Here is a 25,133-nt window from a genome sequence, read left to right as displayed (position 1 = left end):
AGGCTGCTGCGGTCACTGAGAACAGCTGTGCCGGGAAGGCGCGCTTCGTCTAATTTGTGACAAGTCACTCTGGGGATGTAGGCTGCATCGCTGAGCCACACTGCAACACTGAAAAAGCGGCCTGCGAGCTCTAAACTTACAGCCGCCTCTGCAAACTCGGTCGCAGCTATCTCTCTCTCTCTCTCTTCAGTGGGCCGAGAATGAATAGGATTAGCGGGATATGAATTTCCTCGTCGCCTTTTTGCCTGGCTGAAGCTGACCAGCATATAGGTCACACGACTGCAGTCCTGTTCCTGCTTGTGCGGTTCGTGTTTGTGTGTGTGTGTGCGAACGGCTGTCTAGTTAGGATCTGTACGGCAACACACGAGGCGTGTGTGGTTGATTTGTTGAGTTTGTGGCTGTTTGGCGACGGGAGACTTTGTGCGCACCTTGTGGCCGAGTTTTGCGAGATGCAGACGGATCCCCTGAAGGCACGGCTTGTCGCGTTCGCGTAATCAGATTATCGTACTGTTTCGCGATTATAACGAACACTTTACATGGTGGTTATACTGCCGAAGTAACGATCTCAAAGTATGTGCAGAATGAAATACGTCTCGTAAAACGTCGTTAACATTGAACTTTCCCCAAAGTATTTTGAGTTTGAAACGTGTACTTTCGCAGACGACATGTATGACAATAACATCAGTCAGAATGATGTCTCGCTCTTAAACATGCATTCTCATTCGTAAAGTTCAACAGGTGTGTACGCCTTTGAGTAATCGCACGTCGTGTTCTTATTCCCGACAGCGTATATTTTTGCAAAAACTCAGAAAGATGTCGACGAAGCTGATCAAGTTTGAGCAGCTGAAGGACCCCTCGGACACTTGGGAGTTGGTGGAGACCATCGGGAAGGGCACCTATGGGAAGGTGTACAAGGCGACGAGCCGGAAGGATGGCAGCAAGGCTGCTGTCAAGACCCTGGATCCCGTGAACGTGGGTTCTTGCCCGGAGAGCCACTCATTTGTAATGCATTCAATCAGGGCTGTGTGGATCTTAGGTTGAACACGTAGGGATGTGTCAGGTCAGATTTTGTAATGTGTTTGAGGTTATTAGAGAGCACTGACTATTTTTTTTTATGGGATAGGTGATACTAGCGTGGACATAAATGCCCTAAATATATCCAGACAAACATTTTCGCCTTGAGTATGTTGTAGATTTGAGATGGATTATAAAGGCAAGAGAACTAAGGATAGCATATTGCTTTACATTTGAATATAATAATGGATCAATGAATCCTCTGCTGGAGCACATGGGCTAAATGTTGGGTGTTGGTCAGCCCCACGTTACCTGATCTGTCCCATTAGTTATTTCACACTATTTACCCAGCTGTGGTGCTTGCAGGGGTGGTGTTTGTAAAACTCGTTGTACAGGTCACGACTTGGCTGTAGTATTTTGAGTGGCTGAGCAACTCGGGGAAGTCACCTATTGCATTAAGATAAATAAATAATAGCTGCCAACACACATGATTCCTTGTAAATGTTTCAGTTTTATTGCCAGAAAAAAGGGGGGAAATCCTATTACCATATTTTGGTACTGGCAAAGGAGGTCTAATGATGTAGATGCTCACCCCGAGCCCTCATTACTTTGATAGTGCATTGTCTTTGAGCTGTACGCCTTCTGGCGTCCTCTGGTCTAGCACCAATTGAAACGAGGCTCAAAAGAAAGACGTCTCTGGTGTGGAACAATCAGTTTCAAGGGCAATAGATATGTTATAAGAGTGTTTTTTGTTTGCATTTTTGACCACAAGTATAGTAGTTAATGCAGACATGATTTCTTGTAAAAAGGTTTCAGTTTTGTTGCCAGAAAAAAGGGGAAAACCCCCTATTACTATAAGGCAATGATAAAGCGTTAATGCTTTTAAATAAAAAAAGAAATCAAGAAAGATTGATAGCATTAGGTGAGTCATTTTACATATGTTGTATACATACATGAAAATAATATAGATTTTTCACCTTATAATATATTATTAATTAATGATGAAATATGATGTATAATAACATCATCTACATATACCAATGTATTTTATTTTTTCATAGCTTTCAAACTACGTAAAGGAGTTCATATTGAAGGATTTCCTGGGTAAATAATGGACAAGATTATTTTAACATACGGTACATACTATCCATCATATTCTAGAAAAGAAAAATTAATCTGAACTATCCATTATGCCTTTTGTAGACTATCAAAAGGCATTTGATGCAGTGGAAAATGACACGGACTTCTAAGCTTTCCCAATTAGTGAGGGGCCTTAATAAAATATGTTGAAACTATATGAACCAATTATGAAGATTGAACAGCTAATTTGAGATTAAAGTAACAATATCCAAAGCAAAAGAGGGGTCAGGATAGGAGATACGCTCTCACCCAAGACATTCACTGACACTGCGATATACTTTCCCATTTTTGTATATAAAGGTAAAAAAAACATGATGCAAGTAATACTATTTCATATTTACCAATGGTCTAGTCATATCAATCAATGTTAATGAACTACAGGAAATTATCTTATCTTATACAGATTTATATAGTGCCGTATTCCAACGCACTTTACAACAATTATAAAATTGTACATTCGATGATGGTGGTTAAAATAAAGATTTTGATGATTTTAAAGTGGTGATGTAGTGATGTCAGGAGGACAGGCGAGGGTCGGTAAGGGAGTGTAGTTGGAGGCCTGGTCCAAGCTGGGGAACAAGGGGAAGGAGGAGTAGTAGGAGGATGGGCTAGGGAGAAGGGATGGGTTTTCAGGGAGGAACGGACGCAGGTTATAGTGAAGGTGATTGTTTTATGTGCAGTGGGAGTTGGTTCCAGTGAAGGGGAGCAAGAAGGGTAAATGAACGAAAGCGATACTCTTTGGTTCTTTCGGTAAAGTTACGTAGGTGAAAAAATAAAATAAAAATAAAAATCTAGAAACTTCAAATCTAGGATGAACGAAAGTGAGACTGGGCACAGGGCGTAGGAGCCACAGAGAGGGACAGTAGAGGATGGGATGGAACATCGTAACGCCTTCATCCAGCAGCAGTGGATAGAACATGACTGATCATTATGATATTTCCTATGTAAATAATATTTTTTTACCTTGCATTGATTATAAAGTCAGTTTTGATGATGGATGATGATAAATATTTGTATAAATGCATTGCAGAAGTATGTTAGGCTCATCAACGTTAGGGTTTTAGAAAGCAGAGACATTTTGCAACTACAGTACATTGAACAATGACACATTTTTTACGATTTGCGCTGTATGTACGTATATTGAACTTCCTACACACCATACGAAGCCAACCATACTAATCAGAGGTGCGCTGCTTGTCTGGGTCACCAATTGATAAGTTCCGAGGGCATGCACCAGCCCTCTGTTTTCGCTCACACAATGTCCATCAGCAGGATATTGATGAGGAGATCGAGGCGGAGTACAGTATCCTCACCTCCCTGCCGGAGCACCCCAACATCGTCAGATTCTTTGGCATGTACTACCAGAAGGACGGCGTCAATGGGGACCAGCTGTGGATCGTCCTTGAGGTAACCATAGGGCCCACTCGCCAACAACTGGACCCAGCACATCACTGTTATCAACGCTGATTTATATTTGTAATATATTCAATTCCTCACGTGGTACGGTGGTGTGTGTTTGGTCCGATTGCTTTTCTGTATTGCTGTATATAATTGTGTTTGTTTTGTTTTCGTTCTTTTGGTAAACAAGGTAACTCTTGCAATTAAGACTATCCTGGTCTCTCACCTGGGAAGAACAAACAAAAAAACGTGAAGCTATTGTTCTGAGTGCAAGCATATCTAACCGGCAGGTGGCTTAGTGACTAGTATCGTTGATATGTATTATACAGTACATTGGTCACAAATTTAACTGCTCATATTTGTTTCAAAACAACAATATTTTTGGAGTTGTCCTCAGCCCACTCTGCATGTGATCTCTGTGGAAGGTTGTGTCGTTCAAACCCTGGTCTTGCGAGTCACAAGCAAATTCACAGGAGCCAAATATAACAACTCAAAGCCGTAATTATAATATATATTGGGGGGGGGGGACACATCCCCCCCCCCCAATATTCAAATATGCTCAAAATGTCCCCCCAAATATATTGCTATAAAATTGATTTCTGTTTATATGATTGTGGTTATGGTTGTACTTTATGAATCCCTAATCTCTGACATTACATACAATGAAACAAGAAAAGGTAAAAAATAAAAAAAACAGAGCAATGTAATACAATACACTATTATACATTATTGTAAAATATAAATAAAAAGTCCATCCTATGTGTTAGTGATTTTTTTATATTTTAGCCAGGAAATGGCACAAAATTCATTTTCAAATTTAGATTTCTTTTCTGGGGCGGGACCTCCAGACCCCCTGGAAGATTTGGTCCCCCCCAATGTTGACTCCATGGCTACGGCCTTGTAACAACCGTATATGATGCCGAAGGATTACCAACTCCAGATGCCAAAATGTGTGTCTATTATATATTCGTTCTGTTATAAGTCAGTGTTAATGATAAACATGATGAGTATTTTCATAATCTACAATGTTCTCCAACATAGGAGAGCAATTATAGTATTAAATATCCATTAAAAGTATTGCCTTTTACAAAATCACCATGAATGTGCCCAAAGATCTCAGAAGTTATCTTGAGCCTCGTTAATCTTAAGATGGGAGAATTCTGCCAGAGAAAATCTGTTATTGCAGGCATGGGCTGCAAGGTGTCCATAAGATGACAGTAAACAATGGGTGCTTGATTCTATTTGTTGTGTCTTAGTCCCATTGTATGTGTAGATTCCACCTGGATCTCTGGTGTTTTACTCTCACAAGACAAACATTCATTATTCAAATTGGCCAAACATTTCAGTTGAGAACACTCATGAAAAAGAGTCTCGTGAGGCTTTGCTGGGTAAACACATATGTATTTGGATAGAGTGGTGGCACAGTGGTTAGCGCACTGGGCTAGGACATCTTCAGCCGAAGTTTTATTCCCAGCCATGGTTATCAATCACTGGAAAATGAAATCTAAACAGGACTAGTCCAAGCCATCCCCGCTCAATCTCATAATTGAGCAACAACTATGACCAACAGAGTGTGGTGGAGGCTTTTGTCCTGCAGTGGATTGACAAGGGCTATAAATTACTGTTACAGTGTTATATTTTTTGTATAATTATTATGACTATATGTAGCTGCCAGAAAAACACCGGTGAGTAAGCACACACAAATTGCTCATTCGTTCACACATTCGATGGTAAATTATAACAAAGTTGACCCATGCTACAGTGATTGCAAATCCAGATTGATCCCTGTGCCTGCAATTGTTCAACTGTACGATCGAATATGCTTCTTCCTTAAGCTGAATGTCCACGCTTAGACCTCTGAATCCACCCAATTACAGTACCCACAAATTTGCTCCACTTTTCCACGGGAACCTCCCCCCCCCCCCCCCCATGGATAATGGAGGATAATGGGGGGAAAAAGGGCCACGGATAATTGGAGTTTCCGCAGCCCTTCAGCTGCCAGGGGTCATAGTCGTCGTAGGTAATAGGGTCCCGGACAAGAGGAACTCGCCTCCACTGTGGCCTTATGTGGCGGCGGCGCAGCTGTGCCCCAGGGGTGTGAGTGCTGCCACGCCTGCTGCTTGTGTTGTGCTGTCTCAAGCTGTGCAACGGAGGCTCGGTGACGGACCTGGTGAAGGGCCAACTGAAGCGCGGAGAGCGCATGGACGTCATGCTCATCGCTTACATCCTCCGCGGGGCCCTGCTGGTAAGGGCCCATCGGGGCAGGGGCACGGAGACGAGGTTTTCCCATTCTAACCGGGCTCTGCCAGGGTGCATCCATGTCGCAGTGTGGCTACATCTCGCGGTGGAGCGAAGAGCCCATGGCTTCTCGTGTATGGGGTTCCTGTTATAACGTCTAGATGTCCGGTTTTATTAAGATACGTTTGTTAAGTTAAAATCCTGTCATGCTTCATTGGGAAAATCTGTCAGGAGTTATTTTAGAGCTGATTTGTCAAAAGTTAATGGAAATGAAGTGTATTGTCAGTTTCTAGGTGTGTGCATCTTTTCGTGAAAATATTTGCCACAACAGGACAGAGTGATTATTAAATTTGGTGTTTTTAAGGCAGTTAAATATCATACGATAATATTGTAAGTATTAGAACGTTGCATTGTAATTTCAATAACATGGCACCTTTATTGATAATGTACATATCTTCTGTGTCCATTCAGGGATTAAATCACCTCCACAGCCACAATATCATCCACCGGGACATCAAAGGAAACAACATTCTGCTCACTACGGATGGGGGCATCAGACTTGTCGACTTTGGTATCTCACGAGCTACTGGCTTGACATTTATATAGTTTCACCCAAATATTCTACAGTACAGTAATTCCCCGGCTTATGTCGGGGATACGTTCCTGAAAGGTGCGACGACGAATATCGGGTAGGTGGAGGTGAAGGCGACGGATACGAGAAAGGATGGATGATGCTGTCACCGACGTAAGTGCAGGATGAGGCGACGCAAATCAGGTTGTGATGTTAATACAGTGACGACGTATTTGCTAAACGACTTAAAAATTGGGGAGACGTAAATCGGGGTATTACTGGACTGGCCTTAATAGGTTCTCCCTACGGCTCAGTGTGTTTTCCCCCCCCCCCCCAGCCCAAGTAGGGGATCATTGTTGTGTATTCGTGTTTACAGGTGTATCAGCCCAGGTGTCAAAAACTCGGGTGGAAAGAAACACAGCAGTGGGCACCCCGTTCTGGATGGCACCTGAGGTTGGTTAACTTGTGGTGTGGTTATTTCTACTCCATGAGTTTTCATGGTTGTGTTCTATAGATCTCCGTACCTGAAAAAGCTGCCGGTACATGAAGCGAAATATCGGACACCATGCCGAGGAACATACGGTACAACCCCAAAATACATCAGAGTATTTCTGCTTGCGGTAATGCAAAACCCACTTCTTGTGTTGCCATGTTTGGTTTTGTTGGAGCCAAATTGTGATTAACATGTAATACGATATAACCAAACATCATTAGCCATTGTCCGCTATTTGATTGCATAGTCATTATCGTCGCGGTAAATAAGAATTACGTAATACGTGTGTTTTACATAAATAGACTAGCAGCACAAAACAGGCTTTCACCCAGTGTTGTCAGAGTACTGTATTTTGTATATACAGTATAAGAATATGTCAAAAAGCTACCAATACAAACATTCTAGAATAAAGTAACAGATATGAGGCACGTGTGTGTGTTTTTCTATTTTTTATATGAAACATTTTTAAAAGAACGATTTGCACAGTCAAACGTGCAAGGGTGTGTTCCATCGCAGCGAACTCTGAAGCACATCGGCTTGCCTTGACAAGCACACGTCAAAACATAACCACAGTCAAGCAGCCTTTGGTCAGATCATTCTGGTCACAGCTCAGTGAACCGAGCAAAAGGGAGCACACGCAATTACAGCACCCTCTTTTGTTTGCGTCGCACCCGCAGCGTGTGCACTCTGGCGGTTCCGATTGATCTATTGTTCCCGGGCGCAGGTCATCGCCTGCGAGCAGCAGTTGGACTACATGTACGACAGGCGCTGTGACGTCTGGTCCATGGGCATCACGGCCATCGAGCTGGGGGATGGTGACCCCCCGCTGTATGAGCTGCATCCCATGCGCGCCCTCTTTAAGATCCCACGGTGAGCGGCACTGGGAAAGGTGGCAGGGCGAGGGATGGGAAATCGATGGGTTTGTGCACCACGTGCATTAGCGGCTGGGCCCTTCGGTGTGCGGTGTGCCGCACCGCTTGACTGGCGGGGGAAGGTGAAACTGTATTCCTGCTTGCGCAAGTCTCGGTGTAAAATTTATGGAGATTCTGAAGTTCAGGGAATTGATGTGTCAACAGCACCCATCCATGCCAGTAAAAAGGCAGGGGCATCTGACGTATCGGCTGGGCGCTTGTTAACGTGGACTTGACAGTATCAAAGCCAGCAGTTATGTTTGACCAAACAATGCATTTATTTTGTGGTGGCTGCAAATGAGGAATCCTGGAAAGTAACCGAGGGAAACATTTGCCTGACATTCTTAAAGGAAGAACAAAGTTGCCTCGTGGTTAGTCCTGTCACCAACTTTCAGCACCCTTCAGTGTCAACTGCTCTTTGCATCATGATAGTCTTCTCAAATGAATAATTATTCCTGCTTGGCAGAAACATTGCATCTAGGTTTGTTATATTATGGTCATGATTGCGACCTATTTACATGTCGCATCTGCACAGTTCACCTGTTCTAATGCTCAATATCTTTGTGTGTTGCTGCAGTGCATGCTTCCGTACATTGACGTGAGCCATGTGTTTATGCAGAAATCCTCCTCCAACACTGAAGCAGCCAGAGCTCTGGCCTCCACTGTTCAACGAATTTATAGCACAGTAAGTGATGCCCACTGCAAACGTTAGATCAGGGCTGCATTAACCAACGAGGCTACTTGCATGCCTGCTGTGTTAATAATGTGTCCATGGGTAGTACATTGTAACGGACAGAAATAAGATGCGAAGGCAAGGTATAGTGACATCAACAGCCTGAGCTGTCAGTGATATCCATTGCACGTATCCATGCTTCTGCATGAATAGCTCTTTTGAGATGAATTTAAAGACTGTTCCATGCCACAGTGCGCAATTATGGAGCAGTGGAAAAGCAAGATATTCATTTTGATTAACTGAACTGATCAAACGTCACTCCAGCAACACGTGACCGCAACACTTGGAGAGATTTAATTATATGGTTTTGCAATTATAGAATTTTAATGCTTACATTTTTAAGTGCACTATAAATCCGTGCTTTGATGTCCTCTCTACATTAGCCTGAAGGGCTCTAGACCTGCATGCATGCCTCTCCACGCAATGCTTCTACTATAAAACAATTTATCCCTCTACCCCATATAATTGGCAGGAATGTCAAATGTTTCACTTCGGCAGTAACCCCTAATAGGGTAAGCGAGCGGTTTCCGCATTGCTCAGCATTCCGCACTGACGCACCGGTGGCTGTGCAGGTGCCTGGTCAAGGACTTTGAGCGCCGGGCCACTGTGTCCCAGCTGCTGGAGGATCCGTTCATCCAGCAGGTGGAGGGCCGCGAGCAGGAACTCCAGAAGCAGCTGACGGAGCTCATTGACCTCCACCTGCAAATGGGCAACATTCAGAAGATCAGGTGACTGCTCTGCCTCTCATTGCAGACTTCAATAAAAGGCGCTCAGTTTGGAGCGCCCTGTGTACAAAAGGGGTTAAATAATTCAACTCCATGCCTATTCAATGAATTTTCGCAAATTCAGAATGGTTTAAATTAAAAAAAAAATGTCAATTGTAGTAAATGGTAAAACCGTATTTGTAATTACCCTAAGATAAAGACTTTTACACATGTACATGGGCAAGAACCATTTCAGTTGTCTATGCCATCCATTGTTTGTGCTTTGGGTAGCGTTGTGAACATATAACCACTGTTGTAAACATCTCTTATGGGAACATTCCCGGCAACCTTATTTTAAAGATAGAGAAAAGTTATCGTACTTGTGTAAATATTAATACTAACACTAATTAATATTTAAGTCAAATAAGTCCACGAATAAACAACAACAGATATTAGATGGCACATTTGGATAATGTGTTTTATTAAATTGTTATTGCCCCGCAAGCCAAATACATTCTTGGAAATATGACCCAGGATTTCTGAGGTTACTTTGATCACTGAAGCTTCTAAAGATCCACAAATTATGGATCATCATCAAACCAAACCCTTCCTCTAACATTCATAATGTGCAAATTCCCTTTGCATTCTTTGTGTGAACAGCTTGCAGTCATAATTGATAAGAGCACATTTGAAACGTTGACCTTTTCCGTATATAATATCATTGGCGGTCGCATTTTAACATCCTTCATCGGTGCCTCTCTTAATATGGAAATTGAGGTGACTGTCCCATTTCAATTCGAACATATTTGAAATATCATTGCCGGTCGCATTTTAACATCATTAAAACCATTAACATGCGGGGAAAATACATTGTTTTATATATCAGGTCACACGAGTCATTTTCTGGAGTCATAATTGATTTATTGTGAAGATTACCAGTAAGCAGCTTGAGCAGAGCAACAGGGGGCCTCTTCTAGCGGAAGCAGAAATGAGCTGAGCTAAGTCCGTACTCCGTAAGTCCTGGGGCTCGAGTGCGCCCGCACGATGCATTGGGAAGGCGTGAGCCGGAGAGCGAGACGCTCTGCTGACAGCATGGCTGTGCGTGCCTGATGGGGTCCTACTTCCATCAGCTCAGACAGTGTGTCTGGCCATTAGCCGGTGTGCAGACTGACTGCTTTAGGAAGGGTCGGAGGTAAGCAGACGTGCTTGGTGGAACACGTCAAGAATATGTTGCATGACGGGGTGCTTACCTTAAATAGTCGGTTTTAAAAACGTCGCTCTTAAAAACGTTTGAAATTGTACGCTGTGTTTTTTTCTTTGATGAGCAAAAAGAACCTCAGTTATGATGAGAACATCAAGTCAGGATAGCAAAAGACACTGCTTGGTAAAGGAACGTCTTTTAAAATTCCACGAATATTAAGCTCAAGCTCTTACAAAGTGCAAGTCTTTGGCCTTGGCGGCAGCATTGTGTGATGTGTGGGTTTGTGAGGGAATGTGCTGCCACGAACGCTCTGGCTTCATCTCAAGCAACCTCGAGTAATCCCCCGTGCTTGAACGCAGCAGGAAGGGAAGCAGTAGTGATTGAATGAGTCTCGTAGCCTTTGAATTGTTGCCTTGAGCAGAATTCAAATGTAAAAGTGTTTATGCATTAGGTGAACACTGAAAGCTAGCCGGTGAAATTCGCTTTATTTTTAGGTTAATTTAATGTAGATTAAAAAAAATTCTCTCAGGTATGGAGGACTCGTTTTATATCCGCATGGAATATTACTTTTATTTATGTTTGTTTACTCTTTAATGGAAATTACTTTGCATATTTATGTGGTACATAAACTTAATCTACCTATCATCTTATGTACAATTTTATAATTGCTGTAAAACACATTGGAATAAGGCACTGTACACTGTGCATTTATATAAGATGCGATTTTTAAGAAGTTAATGGATTGTACAAAATCTTTGAAAATATATGGATTCTTTATCATCGAATCTACTGTTGAATGATGGCCTCATTACGTCGTATTGGTCATGGGATTGTTTGACTCTACTTCACCACACTGGTCAGTGTGGGTTGGTAAAGAGGTAGGGGGCACACAGGACACGGCTCAGATATCACTCACCAATGATTTTAGTTGCTGCCAGGAAGCAAACTTAGGTAACTGGCTCCATAGCATAGTGCGCTAACCACTGTGGCACTACTCCACTAAATAGTTTAAAATAGCCCTTTGTAATCATAAACGCAAAATCAAGTGTGGTGCAGCCCACAATGAAGCTCACAGTATGTATCAGCTTTGAACATTTCCCAGATTCGTGTAACTAATTTGCCTAGCCTAGCTTACGCGATGTGTTGCCATGCTCGATACAAGCACCATCGCTGACGCTTCTGCAATGTTGCAGGCATGAACGGCTGCACACAAAGAAGACGGAGTACATGAAGTCGCGGCTGCGAGCGGAGCTGAACGTTGTGGATGACCTTGTCAAGCTCGACGTTCTTGACGAGGTTCCCGGCTGCTCACTCGCTCACTCGCTTGCTTGCTGGGCTCCGTATCAGATGTTCACCTTTCCGATTCATTCAGCCAGCTGTCCATACCCCCCCCCCCCCCCCCCCCGAAGATCTGTCTTGGCTTTCCACCATGCTCATTCGTCCATTTTTTCTTGTGAGATGCTTAGTGCTGCATTTTTGTTATCCTGTGCATCAATATACACCCTTTTAATCAAAATACTGATATATACTATATATACTATGATATAGCAAACAGGCAATAACTACTATTACTATATATACAATATGGATTTGCTCTCCAACACACCATTGTGCTGTACGAGTAACGAATTTGCATGTTCCGTTTACGTGACAAACCTTACTAATAGGCTGTGTCGGGTGGTGGGTGGGTTTAACGACACATTTATATTTACTCGATCTTGTCAGGTGAGGCATCTTCACATATGTACAATCATCACCGCTTGAAGTACGATCACATATTGTTCACGTGACTTTACCGAAAGACCCAAAGAGTATGAATTCCTGTAGTCACGAAAGATTTAAGTCAAGATTTAACCCAAAAAAACGTATATTATGGATCTTGGTCGCGAAAGCTTACATGTTAAACTGACAGTATATCTCACTTACAGTAATATCTAATATCTGGAAGTCAGGTAGTGCTGCGGTTTGAGGGTTCAAAGTACATTTAGGAAGTTGTGAGATTAAAATACTGAGCAATAGTTGACTCACCCACGCATCTCTCTGGGGTCCATATCATAAATACCTCTTTGTGGGAAGGTAACATAGTTATATTTAGCAGAGTTTGGTCCCTGTCACAGAAATGTGGAATTCATACTGCTGGCTCAGGAACATCAATGGAGATAAGCACCTCCCTATGCTTATTTGAGTGGGATGACGCTTTTAACTTGAATCAAAATTCTAATTTACATGCACCTTTGTATTTTTCGGACTCACAATATCTAAAAATGGCCTCATCAGGCACAATTATAGCTGTGTGAACTGTGCGCCTGGCTAACTCCATAACGTAAATGTATTTAATGATATTTATTGTGAGGTAGTGGTTGGGGGAGGGGGTTACTCTGTGTGTGAGTGGTGCGCTCCTATTGTCAGGTGAGGCATCTTCACATATGCGCACTGATCACCGCTTGAAGTACGGTCACATATTGTTCACAAATGATAGTACAGGCTGAACCACGAGGCACTCAGTCACCTTCAACTGTGCTTTCACCAAACTTGACGTCGGCAGAGAAGGTGAAGGAGTAAGGGGTTGGTAATAAGCACTGGGTATGAAGAAGACGCTTTTTACATTTTGACCATTGCCGGACTCTACCTGAAGAATCAAACCTTATCGAATTGGAGACAGAATTGAGAAAGATAAATTTGGACATAGTTGGGCTCAGCGGGGATGAGCAGAACTCCATACATTTGAAAAGTGTCAACCTTGTCTTTCTGAGAGGGAGAGTTCACTTCATATTGATGACTGGAATGCTTAGTTTCATCGAGGATCTAACTAAGAGCTCGAGGATTCAAAAGAAAATTAGACAAACTTGCCAAGCTCACATTGCTCGAACAATAATCCGTGAATAAGTAGTTCAAATGTGGAGAACTTCGAAGTGAGAGTGAATTGCGGTGAAGGGTTGCCCATGCTGTGTCAATCATGGAGGATTTTTTTGACCTCACTACACTGGTGGTAAAGAGGGAGGCTCAGGACTGATTCACTCTGCACTGATGATAGCCATTTCCTGGCATTAAAATCGAATCGCCGAATTTGTAGTGCTGTGCGCGAACCGCTATGCCGCTGTTTCACCCCCTGAATATAAATTATGAAATAACTAACACCAGTGCCGGATTATCCTAGTAGCGAAAGTAGCTACATATGCTACGGGCCCCGCACTTTCAAGGGCCCCACACTAAATGCTTTCAAGCTTTTACATTATGAGACCTCCTTTGCCAGTAACAAGATATAGGAATAGGTTTTACCCTTTTAACTGGCACAAAAACTGACACCTTTATTCAAGGCATCATGTTTGCAATAACCACAACACAAGCAGTCAAAATGCAAACAAAAAAGACAACTCTGATAATAATATGCACTGTCCTTCAATTTGATTGGTCCACACTCGAGACGGCTTTTCTTAGAGCCTAGTCTCCATTGGTGTTGGACCAGAAGACGCCAAAAGGCGTACAACTCAAAAATAGCGCACTATCAGAGAGATATCTTGTTACTGGCAAAGGAGGTCTCATAATGTAAATGCTCACCCCGAGCCCTCAATACTCTGATAGTGCACTGTTTTTGAGTTGTACGCCTTTTGGCGTCTTCTGGTCCAACATCAATGGAGACTAGGCTCTAAGAAAAGCCGTCTCGGGTGTGGACCAATCAAATTCAAGGATAGTTCATATTATTATCAGAGTTGTCTTTTTTGTTTGCATTTTGACTGCTTGTGTTGTGGTTATTGCAAACATGATCCTTGAATAAAGGTGTCAGTTTTTGTGTCAGTTAAATGGGTAAAACCTATTCCTATGCTTTCAAGCTATCGATTCCAGTTCAGTGATTCTCTACTTGCTCTGTTACTATAGTACTATACTGCCTTCAACTTTTTATGAACGACTGGGTGTTTAAGGTGAGCGATTTTTCATATTTGGCTGTATAGCAAATGAAAAAATACAATTACTTTACTATGCAAGTTAAAAATGTGTTGATTGAATATTTACGTGTTTTTTTATATTTAGGGCCCCTTTGTAACATATCCTACAGGCTCCGCACGAACTGAATCCAGCACTGACTAACACAACAGTATACAGTTCTGTTTAAGCATTGCCACAGTTAAACTTCGTTGCAGGCAAATCGGCAAGTGTTCGGGAAATGTGATCTGTACATAATCATTAAGTATTTTGTCTGATACCATGCATCATTATATTTGATTACCTAACAAAGTGTCATGTATGCACTTGTGCTCTCTACATTAATATCATTTTATATAACCACTACATTGAAAGATGTTTATATTGACTGCATTTAATATGAGTTGTATCATTTTGGTTGCACGTCCTTTAAAAATATTATTTTAAAATATTATTAAAATAAAGGTTTTATTTTTTGCTTAAATGGTTTGTTTAATCTTTACATAAAGAATATTTAAATCAATAAAAACTGCGAGGGGAAAATCAATAGTCATATTTTTTAAAATGGAATAACACTCAGAAGATGCTATTTGCAGGGCAGGAGTATACTCCACAAAGGTTCATAATCAATGGAAAGTCCTCCAGAAGCCATCTGCCAGCGCCTTGACTGTGGTGAAACATCTGTAGAGTAGCCCTGAATGCAGGAGGCATTGTGTATTTATTCAGCAAATTCTCTGACCTCTTGAAACATTTACTGACCTCTGTTTTTTTTTGCATAACCACTGAGTTTTTCCACGTGTTTAAATTGTGTATCATCTGCCGTTGCATATAAGGACTCTTATTACGGGAACATCATGATTGAAATGTTAAACAAGCTGGATTAACTAGTGAGGTGGAATTAGCCATGGTGTAAAGGTATTGAGTGATAGGGCCCCACCTATCCTATCTGTCTCATAAGTTGTATACTCATTCGAGTAAGTAACTTTACGGTTTACTTTTCCAAATAAAAGCCTTAATGTTTCGTGGTGTTCACACTTAGTTATATTCCCTGCAGCCAAATATGTGTTCTTGACCACACAATACTGGCGGTAATTTTAATTAAATTATAATGCTGCCCAATGGAAATCTGAGTCCAGTATGGGCCATCCATAGGTCAACTCAGACTAAACTGACTTCCTGACACAGTATATCAACATCACCACCAGGGAGCAAATGTAGGCATGTTTGATCCTGACCACACCCCTCCTGTACCGTGTGAGCTTAAATGGATCCTCACTTAACAGAGCTTGTCACCCCAATATTTAAAGATAAACAGAGATCTCCCTCTGGCTCCTTACAGACCACAATTACAGAGCAACTGCAGAAGCGCTATGCCGATCAGCAAATCTACACCTACGTGGGGGACATTCTCATCGCCATCAATCCATTTCAGATCTTGGATATCTACTCCCCAAAGGTAAGAGGATTTACCAAAGGTGGATTGATATTTGCTTCTAACTTTACTTGCGGCCATGAAGCAATGTATGTACAGCATGTAGAACTTTTTTCGCACCACAAGGAGCCGACCGTGCTAATTGGAGGAGCGGTGAAGGAAAACAAGCTAAATACAAAAAGATGTTCTAAAGAAATTCGTTTTCAATCTATATTTAAAAATGCATAGTTCCAGTGGCTTCCTAATATCAGAAGGAAGAGCATCCAGAAGGCCGCAGAAGCACATTTAAAAGCGCGCGATGCAGTAACCGTCTTTGTTCGATGGCGAGCCAAATGCCTCTGTAAGGATGACCCTCGTTTTCCTTTACGAGCTCAGCGAGGTTTTCTGGTTCAATCGCAGCAAGCACTTTGTGTGTTATGAGTGCGACCTTAGAATGTATTCGTTCGGCAACTGGAAGCAAATGCAGCTCGGTGAGCACTGGACAAACATGGCCACATCTTGCAGTACGCGTCACGACACGTGCCAGAGAATTTTGTACACGCTGAAGCTTGGTAGTGTTTTTGCCAGACGTCCCGTAGAGTAGCATTGGAGCGGATCGCCCCTCGGGCGCCTTCCGAAGATTCTCCGCGAGGGGCTGTATCCCCGTCGAGCGAGTGGCTGAGTGAAAGGTCCCACACGGCCCTGACTGGTGGTGTCCGTGTCCCTGGGCTGCAGCACTCCGTCCTGTACCGAGGTGCGAAGCGTACGGCGAACCCACCTCACATCTTCGCCATCTCCGACAACGCTTACCATTCCATGGTCACCTACAATGCCCACCAGGTAAATGGGTGTGCCGTGTTGTGCGTATGTGGTAACGATCCATTGATGTATCAATTAATATCAATTCTTAAGCTCTCCGATTAATTAATTGAATTATGTGTGCGTCACCGACGATTTTCGTGCATTTTAAGTACTGCAATTAGTTTAAATGGCCCTTGCAGCCACTCGAATTGCTGCAGACACCACGATGTTAAATATATATCTTTTACTGATTTGCGACCATGAAATATGAAAATTTACTAAATCGTCGGGCGAAGCGGGATCTAGATACGTAATGTTATAATCATGTTGTACTGCACGTAATGTACACAAGCAATACGTGTTCATTAATTATGCTTGTTGCTCTTACAGTTGCAATGCACGTTATATAACATGCAAGCTAATACCCGTAAAAATGTACTATAGTTGGGGAAATAATTTTCATTTCAGGTGACAAGTCTTAATCACAACCTTGTGGAGGGATGTTTTCTGTAACTCTGACAATTTTATCTTCACTATCTGATTTTGAAACCACGTTTAGTAACAGGAATTTAATCCTCACCGTTTGAAGATAGATAAAATAAAGTGCAGACTTTGCAATGTCAATTAAATTATAGCGATTGGGTTCTCATTCATACGTTGTTATATTTTAAATACCTTTCACAATGTTTTTTTTGTAATGTATAGGCAAACACGGTAGTAATGCAATTAGAGGTCCAGTGTTTGATTCTGATTTATTTCCTACCGTGGTGTGAAGTGTATCATCGTGAGTGGAGAGAGCGGATCAGGCAAGACTGAGAGCTCCCATCTCATTGTGCAGCAGATGACAGTTCTTGGCAAGGTACTGCTCGCGAGAGCCACTCAGCACCACTGCATCATTCATCCTGTTACTTTATTATCTGTCAGCTTCTGCTGATCGAAATAAAAGAAAGAATAAGGCACACGCATTAAATTACTGTACCTATCGAAATCCACAGTGTATGAGTAAGTCCATAGCTACTTCGTTTAATGCCCCCTGCGAAAGAACGTTATCTTTTAAGGATTTTGAAATGTTCACAAAGCTTACTGAGTGCTATTGCACTGCAATCAATTTACAATGTCTCCACTCTGGCCAGAGTGGAGACGTAGGCCGAATACACTCTAATGCTCCCTGTAGTGGAGGCTTTAACTTGCAGTGGCATAAGTAATTGCAGGACTTTGCCTTTATCATAACAACCTTTTCCTACATATTGATGGTGGAGGCAAGATGCATTTTCTGTGCTCGTGCCATTGGCAATGCATACCCATAAGTTAAATCACGGGCCTTCCCACAACATTGTCCCGCACTCTGAAACCCGCAAACGTGCATGCGGCAGGCCAGCGATCGTGCACTACAGGAAAAGGTGCTGCAGGTGAACCCGCTGGTCGAGGCGTTCGGGAACGCGTGCACCATAATCAACGGCAACTCGAGCCGCTTCGGCAAGTACCTGGAGATGCACTTCACGAGCAGCGGCACGGTGGCAGGCGCGCAGATCTTCGAGTACCTGCTGGAGAAGTCCCGCGTCACCAACCAAGCCCCGTGAGTCGATCGGGTCTGACCGCTGAGCACCGGCCCTGAGCAACCTTACAGTTACACCATCACCATTCACTGAGCTTGCCACGTTGGTCATGTCACCATTGAAAAAGAGCCTGTTCGCTGAGTAGGCCTACCCCGAAATGAAACGACCCAACTGACTGACGGCTTAGTGTACATACTTGTTTATTACACTACGAGACAATAGAAGGAGGAACGCATGGGGCAGGGAGCAAACACAAATCAGACATCGTGTTTGGCCATCCGTAGAAGTAAATGGGCTTCGACGGGACACATCGCGAGATGGGACGATGGTCGATGGACGAGTGGCGACGGAACGGCAGCCAAAGGAGGGAACGCGTCCACTTGGACGGGCATCGCCGAAATGGAGCGATAGGGAGAGTGCGTGTGCAGGAGTGAGGTGGATGCCTGCAGTGCCGGACCGTGAGGGATGGCGACAGCACGGGGAGGCCTCCATCCAGCAGTTGATAGACCATGGATGATGATATGCAATGAGAATGCAGTGATTTAGTTTAATAGGAAACACGTGACGGATTGTGACTGATTCTGTCCAATTTCAGACGGTTACATATTCAGAAACAAACCGTAAAATACACACTTTTAGGTTGATTATATATGCTAACTTATTACTCCTGCTTCCCATTGGAGACCCAGTGATTGACATTACCTTGGCTGTTTTCATTGTCTAAATGAGTTTTGATGTTTCTTTTTCATAATCAACCATTGTCTATACACTAATAGATGAAGGCTTCCCCATAACAACACAATCATTGACGGTCTTGCAATGCCGCAATGCATCTTGCTCCTGCATGTGAGCTGATTTCATTACCCCCGTCTCTGAAATGGTCATCCTCTTGGACATGTTTCCCTCCTAATCTCAATCATCAGCTAGTATCTCTTCTTGCACTGTCCTGCCTTAGCCCACTGACTTAAACTATGGACATGTCTCCGATTTTTGTTCGTTATAACACTGACAGACTGCAAGAATTACTTACGTTTTTTTTGTGTTTATATGTGTAATCATTGTGATATTGTGTTCCACTGGTTATGCATTTTCAATATAGATTTTTTTGTAAAATATTTTTTTCAGGTTTGAAAAAAACTTTCACATTTTCTACTACATGTATGCCGGGCTTGCACAGCAAGACAAACTCCAGCAGTACTGTCTTTCCACCACCGAAGCCCCACGGTACTCCTCATCTTCACCCCGTGCACGCCTCACCATTGCCCGTTACATTTAAATTGGCTCCGTGCTCTGTTGCCACTCTGGTCTAGCCAGCAGCTTTTCTAACGACTCGAGATTTGAAGCAATTGAAAGTGATTTCCTGCTCCAAAAAGCATCGGGCCGATGCTAATCTCCTGTTTAAAGACCTAAGGCAGTCGTGAAAATTCCAAATTCCTATGGTGGGGGCAAAGTTATCCAAGGGACAACCGCTGTTGACTTCTCCACAAAGTAGTAGTAATGTTATTGACCACCAGAGGGATGATGGGCCGAGTCAATCCCCAACCAGGATTTGAACTCGCAATTTGCAGATTGTGAGCGGCTCGCTCTTCCACGGAGCCTCTTTTGAATTGGAATAGCCTTGTTTTTTTATTGTCCTGGCATTTGACACGTTTAAGCATATTTTATCTGACGGAGCATGCTTGGTAATTTCAATGTTCTTTACATATATTTGAAAGTTTATTCTAGATTTGAAGTTTTCGTGACTGCAAGGATTCATACTCTATTGTTTTTTTCGGTAAAGTCACGTAAGTAAAAAATTAAATGAAAAAAAAACTTTATTAAATCACGACGTTTCGGAAGCGTCGTGATTTAATTTAAAAAGTTTGTTCATAATAGATCAGTGAAATTATAAAACATGTTCTTTTATTTTTATTTGGCAATGTAATGATTGACAAAATGTGCTGATTTGTTTCCTTCTGATGACTAACATTTTATCACATTGTGTGTGTCCGATTATTAACTGCAGTATGTATACACATGATATACAACAAGTGTTCATAATCTTTCACTATCCAGCAACGGGGTTTTAGGGGCCGTCCATAAATGACGTCACGCACCTGGGGGGGGGGGGGGGGTCAGACATTTGTGACGATGTGTGACGAGGGAGGGGGGGGGTTGAGAAATGTGACGTCACATCAAAATGCGCAACTTTAAATAAATATAGACAACACGTTCTACTTAATTAAATAGACTTTTAAAGATATGTTTTCTCCTACAACATCAAAGTGCAGCGGCACATTAAATACGCACTACAATGACAATAGTTTAAAGCGATTTGAAGCATGTTTTATAGATTTTTTGGGGGGGGGGGGGGGCAGAGCTTTGTGACGTCATATTTAAGGGGGTGTCTGACTTTTTGTGACGCCGTGTGACGATGGGGTGGGGGGGGGGGTCAAAAATCGTCCAAAATCGCGTGACGTCATTTATGGACGCCCCCTTAATACAACAATAACATATTGATTGCTGCACAGTATGTGGCTGTCCATGACGAGAAAAATGTTGAAAAAATTCCGTAATTTGCAATCCGCGTATTCCTCTATCGTATTGTCGTGAGAAAATGTCAACAAAGCGAACACAAAAGAACAACAGATCTTTCCGAGACTTTCCCCGCCATCTGCGTGGGGGCGAGCGTCTGGGTTTGTGGCGGTGGCTCGCGAGCGGAAGCAGCCGCTGAGTCCTTGTCTGGTTGGCACGGCAGGTACCTCGTCAGCAGTAGCAGCCCCTCTTTGGAAGAAATCCTCTCCACTGGCTTTCATCGGCAGCAGTTCGAGGCCATTGAACAATGCTTCAACATACTTGGCTTCACAACAGAGGTAACGTCGGTTTCATCGTCAAGTAATCTTTATAAAGCGTATGCAGTATGTTACATTTACATGCAGGGCAGCTGTAACTATTTGCACAACAAATAATATATCTTCTTTGTTCTTTCGGTAAAGTCACGTAGAATGGAAATAAAAATAAAGATAAAACAATAAAATAAAATTCTCACGACGTTTTGGCCACAACACAAGTAGCCTTCTACGTGACTTTACCGAAAGAACCAAGAAGATGAATCCCTGCAGTCACGAAAACTTTAAATCGAAACTCCTAATATAGTACACTTAATTTTGTAAAGCCATTACGATGGAAAATATGAAGTTATAAATCGTTTATAGTCATGCATACCCCTGTTTTATTTAGTTTAAAAAGCGTGGAGAGGTGTGTGTGTTTGGAATTGGCACTGTCAGACAGAAAGAGGAAGACCTGGGTCGGAGAACATTTGTAAATTAGAGACGTATTGACTGCTGAGAAAAATAACTGGGCTTGGACGGGAATACCTTTACGTGACGCTGGAGTGGCAACCAATGGAGGGAGCCATATGCGGGAGTTGCAGTAGATGGATCGTTGCATCACAAGACTGTGCGATGACATTGACATAGCTGAGCCTTCATCCAGCAATGGATCAATCATGGCCGGTGTTGATGATGGATATTGCGCAGTGTTATTAAACGTGCACGTAATTATCAGGCAGAGGTGAATTTTCAGTAAAACTATTTAAATATAATATATGTAATGTACAGTTAACAGAACGTGAAGATATATATATATTTTATATATATCAACAGCTGCCCTGGAATGTACTTGTCAATGCTAGAGCTGAGGTTAGTGTGAGCCCTGAGCCGGGGTTGAGTAGGGCTGAGCATCCTAAAGCTGTTCGTGCCAAAAATAATCACGCCAATCAGGATAAGAGGCGTCTACACTGCCTGTTCCAAGGGTTTAATATGTGTGTGTGTGGCTGTGCATATGCTCTTAAGTTTTTGTCGTGTGTGCGCGTGTGTTTCTGTAGCATGGTCTTCATGGCGATGATAATAATTGGCCCATTTCCATTTCAGGAAAACATTTCTCCATTGCATTGCCAATATATCACACAATTTTAAATTGTGCTTCAAGCAGACTTTATTGATTCATGTGATTTTGGGACAATGATGCTTGTGTGCATGTTTCGAGTCCTTGAGAGCATTCACGTGTGTATTTTGCGCTATTCTCCCCTACACCTAACAGGAAGTTTCCTGCGTTTACAATATTTTGGCTGGGATTCTCAACGTGGGAAACATTGAGTTCATGTCCATATCTACAGACCATCAATCTGACAAGAGCAACATAGACCCCAACTCTACAGCCCTGGAGAATGGTGAGTCTCAATATTGTTACAGATCAAAGGTGGAATGATGAATTGATTATCGATTCTTCAACTCATGACATGCATTGAATAATGTGAGATAGAATCATGGCTTCTCACTTTATTTAAGTTGAACATGATGTATTTACTGTGCCACTAGTTTAAATCATAGTCGGACATCAACACAGATCATCATCTCACTGGGGTTTGTCTTGTGGAACGTGAATGGTAGTCATCTTAAATACAATGACTAACCCACCACTTATGATAAATATTCTGCGCAAACTCAGGGCTCCCAACGGAGATGATTACTGTTTAACACGTAGGCTTTCGTGACCAATATTATGGAGATGATTACTGCCCAAATTCTCATTTCAGGAGGGAGACACTTGAATGACATGGTCAGTAAGACCAAATTATTCAACAGGCCTTGTAGTTTCGCACCAGTCAACTTAACAGCCACCCTGGGAAAGCCACCACAGATTTATGAACAATCATTTGACTTGACGAGATGTGTTGGATCAACTTAATTAGCCAAACTTGTTGTTTTAGACAAAGCCAAATAAACTTGATTTGGCGCTTTCGTGACTGCAGGAATTACTCTTTGGTTTTTTCGGTAAAGTCACGTAGAAATAAGAAATAATATAAAATTTACATGAGGACGCACTTTTTCTTCCATTTATTTTTCTTCTTCTTGCACACGTCTTATATTATTATTTCTTATTTCTACGTGACTTTACCGAAAAAAAACAAAGAGTAAAACCAAATAAAACAAAACATCCACCAAGTGTGGACTTAAAACTGTCATAAAATAATGCAATAAAGTTTTTGCATCTCTTTATTTATGTTTAAATGCACTCATATACATGAGGGTTTACCAATCAAGAAAGATGAAAACTGTAGTTTGGTCGAGAAGCATGAAGCAGGCCCGTGCCTGTCCGCATGCTTTACGAGGCTCTGATTTTTTTAAGCAGCCAACTTTACAACCACCCCTGCAGGAGCCGCCGCAGAGTGATAACTCCACGAGCAATAACTCCATTTGGCACTCATGAGTCTGCCGGTCGATTTTCACACGCGTCCGTGTGTGCCTAGCGGCTGCTCCGCTGAAGGTCCGAGCTGAGGAGCTCCTAGAGGCGCTGGTTTCGCGCTGCGTGGTGGCGCGCGGCGAGACCATAATGCGCACCAACACCGTGGAGAAGGCGAGCGACGTGCGAGATGCCATGGCCAAGGCGCTGTACGGCCGGCTTTTCAGCTGGATCGTGCACCGCATCAACACGCTCCTGCAGCCCGACAAAGACGCCAGGTGCCGTGCTCTCGCCGCCAAACACAGTAATGGCACGCCGGGAAATTGTGGCACACCCTGCACGGTGATTACGCGTGTAATGGTTTTGCGATTGCTTTCATATTGGCTGGACCGGAGTGCAGTATTTTATTAGAGTGTGGTCCCCTGTGTCGGCTGATAGACACGTTTTGTCACGTAAGTCGATACAGTTGGCGGATAATGACGTGAAGCCAAATGTGTTTGACTGAAATTGTTCCCAATATTTCCTGTTTTTACACTTCCTTAGTCGCTTCCAAATGTGCACTTTTTGTGTATTGTGTTTGACAGATACTAACAAATATCAAATGCAGACACACCTTTAAACGTGTGAACGTATGTGATAATTTTTGATTATTAGATATTTAATGGCGTGCATTACTAAACCACGTGGCTTTTCACATCCGTGTCATTTCAGTGAAAACAGTAAACTGAGCATCGGCATCTTGGACATCTTTGGGTTTGAGAATTTTAAAAAGAACTCGTTTGAACAGCTGTGCATCAACATTGCGAACGAGCAAATTCAGTTCTACTTCAACCAGCACGTGTTTGCCATGGAGCAGGTACTGTAACAGCGGTCGACAGGTGCATTTGTTTTCACAGTGGCAGAGAATGTGTGCACAATTAAACGTGGCCTATGCTGCCTAAGACCTGCCAAGGACATCCTAGAGCATTGTCAACTATAAAGAGGATTTTTTTAAATTGTAAAAATAAATAGCATTCATCATTAGACCTCCTTTGCCAGTACCAAAATAATAATAATAGGGGTTTCCCCTTTTTTCTGGCACAAAACTGAAACCTTTTTACAAGGATTCATGTCTGCATTAACCACAATACCTGTAGTCAAAATGCAAACAAAAAATACTATGATAATATATGCATTGTCCTTGAAACTGATTGATCCACACCAAGTGACAGCTTTCTTTTGTGCCTCGACCCAATTGGTGCTTGACCAGATGACGCCAAAAGGATGTCCTTGGCAGGCCTTTCGAGCACCAATTGGGTCGAGGCTCAAAAGAAAGCCGTCCCTTGGTGTGGACCAATCAGTATCAATGCATATATTATCATAGTATGTTTTTTGTTTGCATTTTGACTGCAGGTATTGTGGTTAATGCAGACATGAATCCTTGTAAAAAAGTTTCAGTTTTGTTGCCAGAAAAAAGGGGAAAAACCCTATTATTTTATTAAATAGCATTCAATTTATACATTAATCATTTCACACTTTTTCAATGTTCACTATTCCTTTAGGATGGTGGGCATGTTGCATTGATGGCATGACATCTCTACAGTATAATGGTGTTACATAATTTCACTTTACAAATTTTTTATTTTTAAAATGTGCAGGCCTTTGTCAATACATTTTTTTGATGAATGCCTCTCTCCATGCCATTGGGGTTTCTTAATCATACTTCATCCTGGTTGGTGCTTTTTGTTGTAGGCAGTTCCCATGGTTGATTTAGATATCATTCAGCACTCATGTAAGCTGTGGCTGGGAATGAAACTCAGGTCAATGGGTTCATAGATC

At 42.4% G+C, this 25,133-nt stretch overlaps 1 protein-coding gene across 4 annotated transcripts in view; it reads left to right on the top strand.

Annotated features, from left to right (window-relative positions):
* The window catches only part of MYO3A (myosin IIIA), a 46,671-nt gene that overhangs the window by 5,249 nt on the left and 16,289 nt on the right, over window positions 1–25,133 (top strand). For 3 of the 4 annotated variants that reach the window (XM_032946203.2, XM_076056772.1, XM_076056783.1), the window contains 18 exons: window positions 787–972; window positions 3,424–3,561; window positions 5,693–5,797; window positions 6,262–6,361; window positions 6,738–6,814; window positions 7,579–7,724; window positions 8,385–8,450; window positions 9,071–9,226; window positions 11,597–11,699; window positions 15,664–15,780; window positions 16,471–16,575; window positions 17,312–17,395; window positions 17,910–18,112; window positions 19,218–19,316; window positions 20,830–20,944; window positions 22,173–22,302; window positions 23,383–23,593; window positions 24,027–24,171. In XM_032946203.2, the coding sequence (XP_032802094.1) occupies window positions 814–972; window positions 3,424–3,561; window positions 5,693–5,797; window positions 6,262–6,361; window positions 6,738–6,814; window positions 7,579–7,724; window positions 8,385–8,450; window positions 9,071–9,226; window positions 11,597–11,699; window positions 15,664–15,780; window positions 16,471–16,575; window positions 17,312–17,395; window positions 17,910–18,112; window positions 19,218–19,316; window positions 20,830–20,944; window positions 22,173–22,302; window positions 23,383–23,593; window positions 24,027–24,171 (2,259 nt within the window). In that variant the 5' untranslated portion in view covers window positions 787–813. The remainder of the gene's footprint in view (window positions 1–786; window positions 973–3,423; window positions 3,562–5,692; window positions 5,798–6,261; window positions 6,362–6,737; window positions 6,815–7,578; window positions 7,725–8,384; window positions 8,451–9,070; window positions 9,227–11,596; window positions 11,700–15,663; window positions 15,781–16,470; window positions 16,576–17,311; window positions 17,396–17,909; window positions 18,113–19,217; window positions 19,317–20,829; window positions 20,945–22,172; window positions 22,303–23,382; window positions 23,594–24,026; window positions 24,172–25,133) is intronic. The other variant, XM_076056791.1, reaches the window with a different exon arrangement.

Source organism: Petromyzon marinus, chromosome 4 (genome assembly GCF_048934315.1).
Source record: "Petromyzon marinus isolate PM22_M1 ecotype Great Lakes invasive population chromosome 4, UKy_Petmar_22M1.pri1.0, whole genome shotgun sequence".
In the NCBI taxonomy this organism is placed as follows: Eukaryota; Metazoa; Chordata; class Hyperoartia; order Petromyzontiformes; family Petromyzontidae; genus Petromyzon; species Petromyzon marinus.
This window is presented reverse-complemented; position numbering and strand designations above follow the sequence as displayed.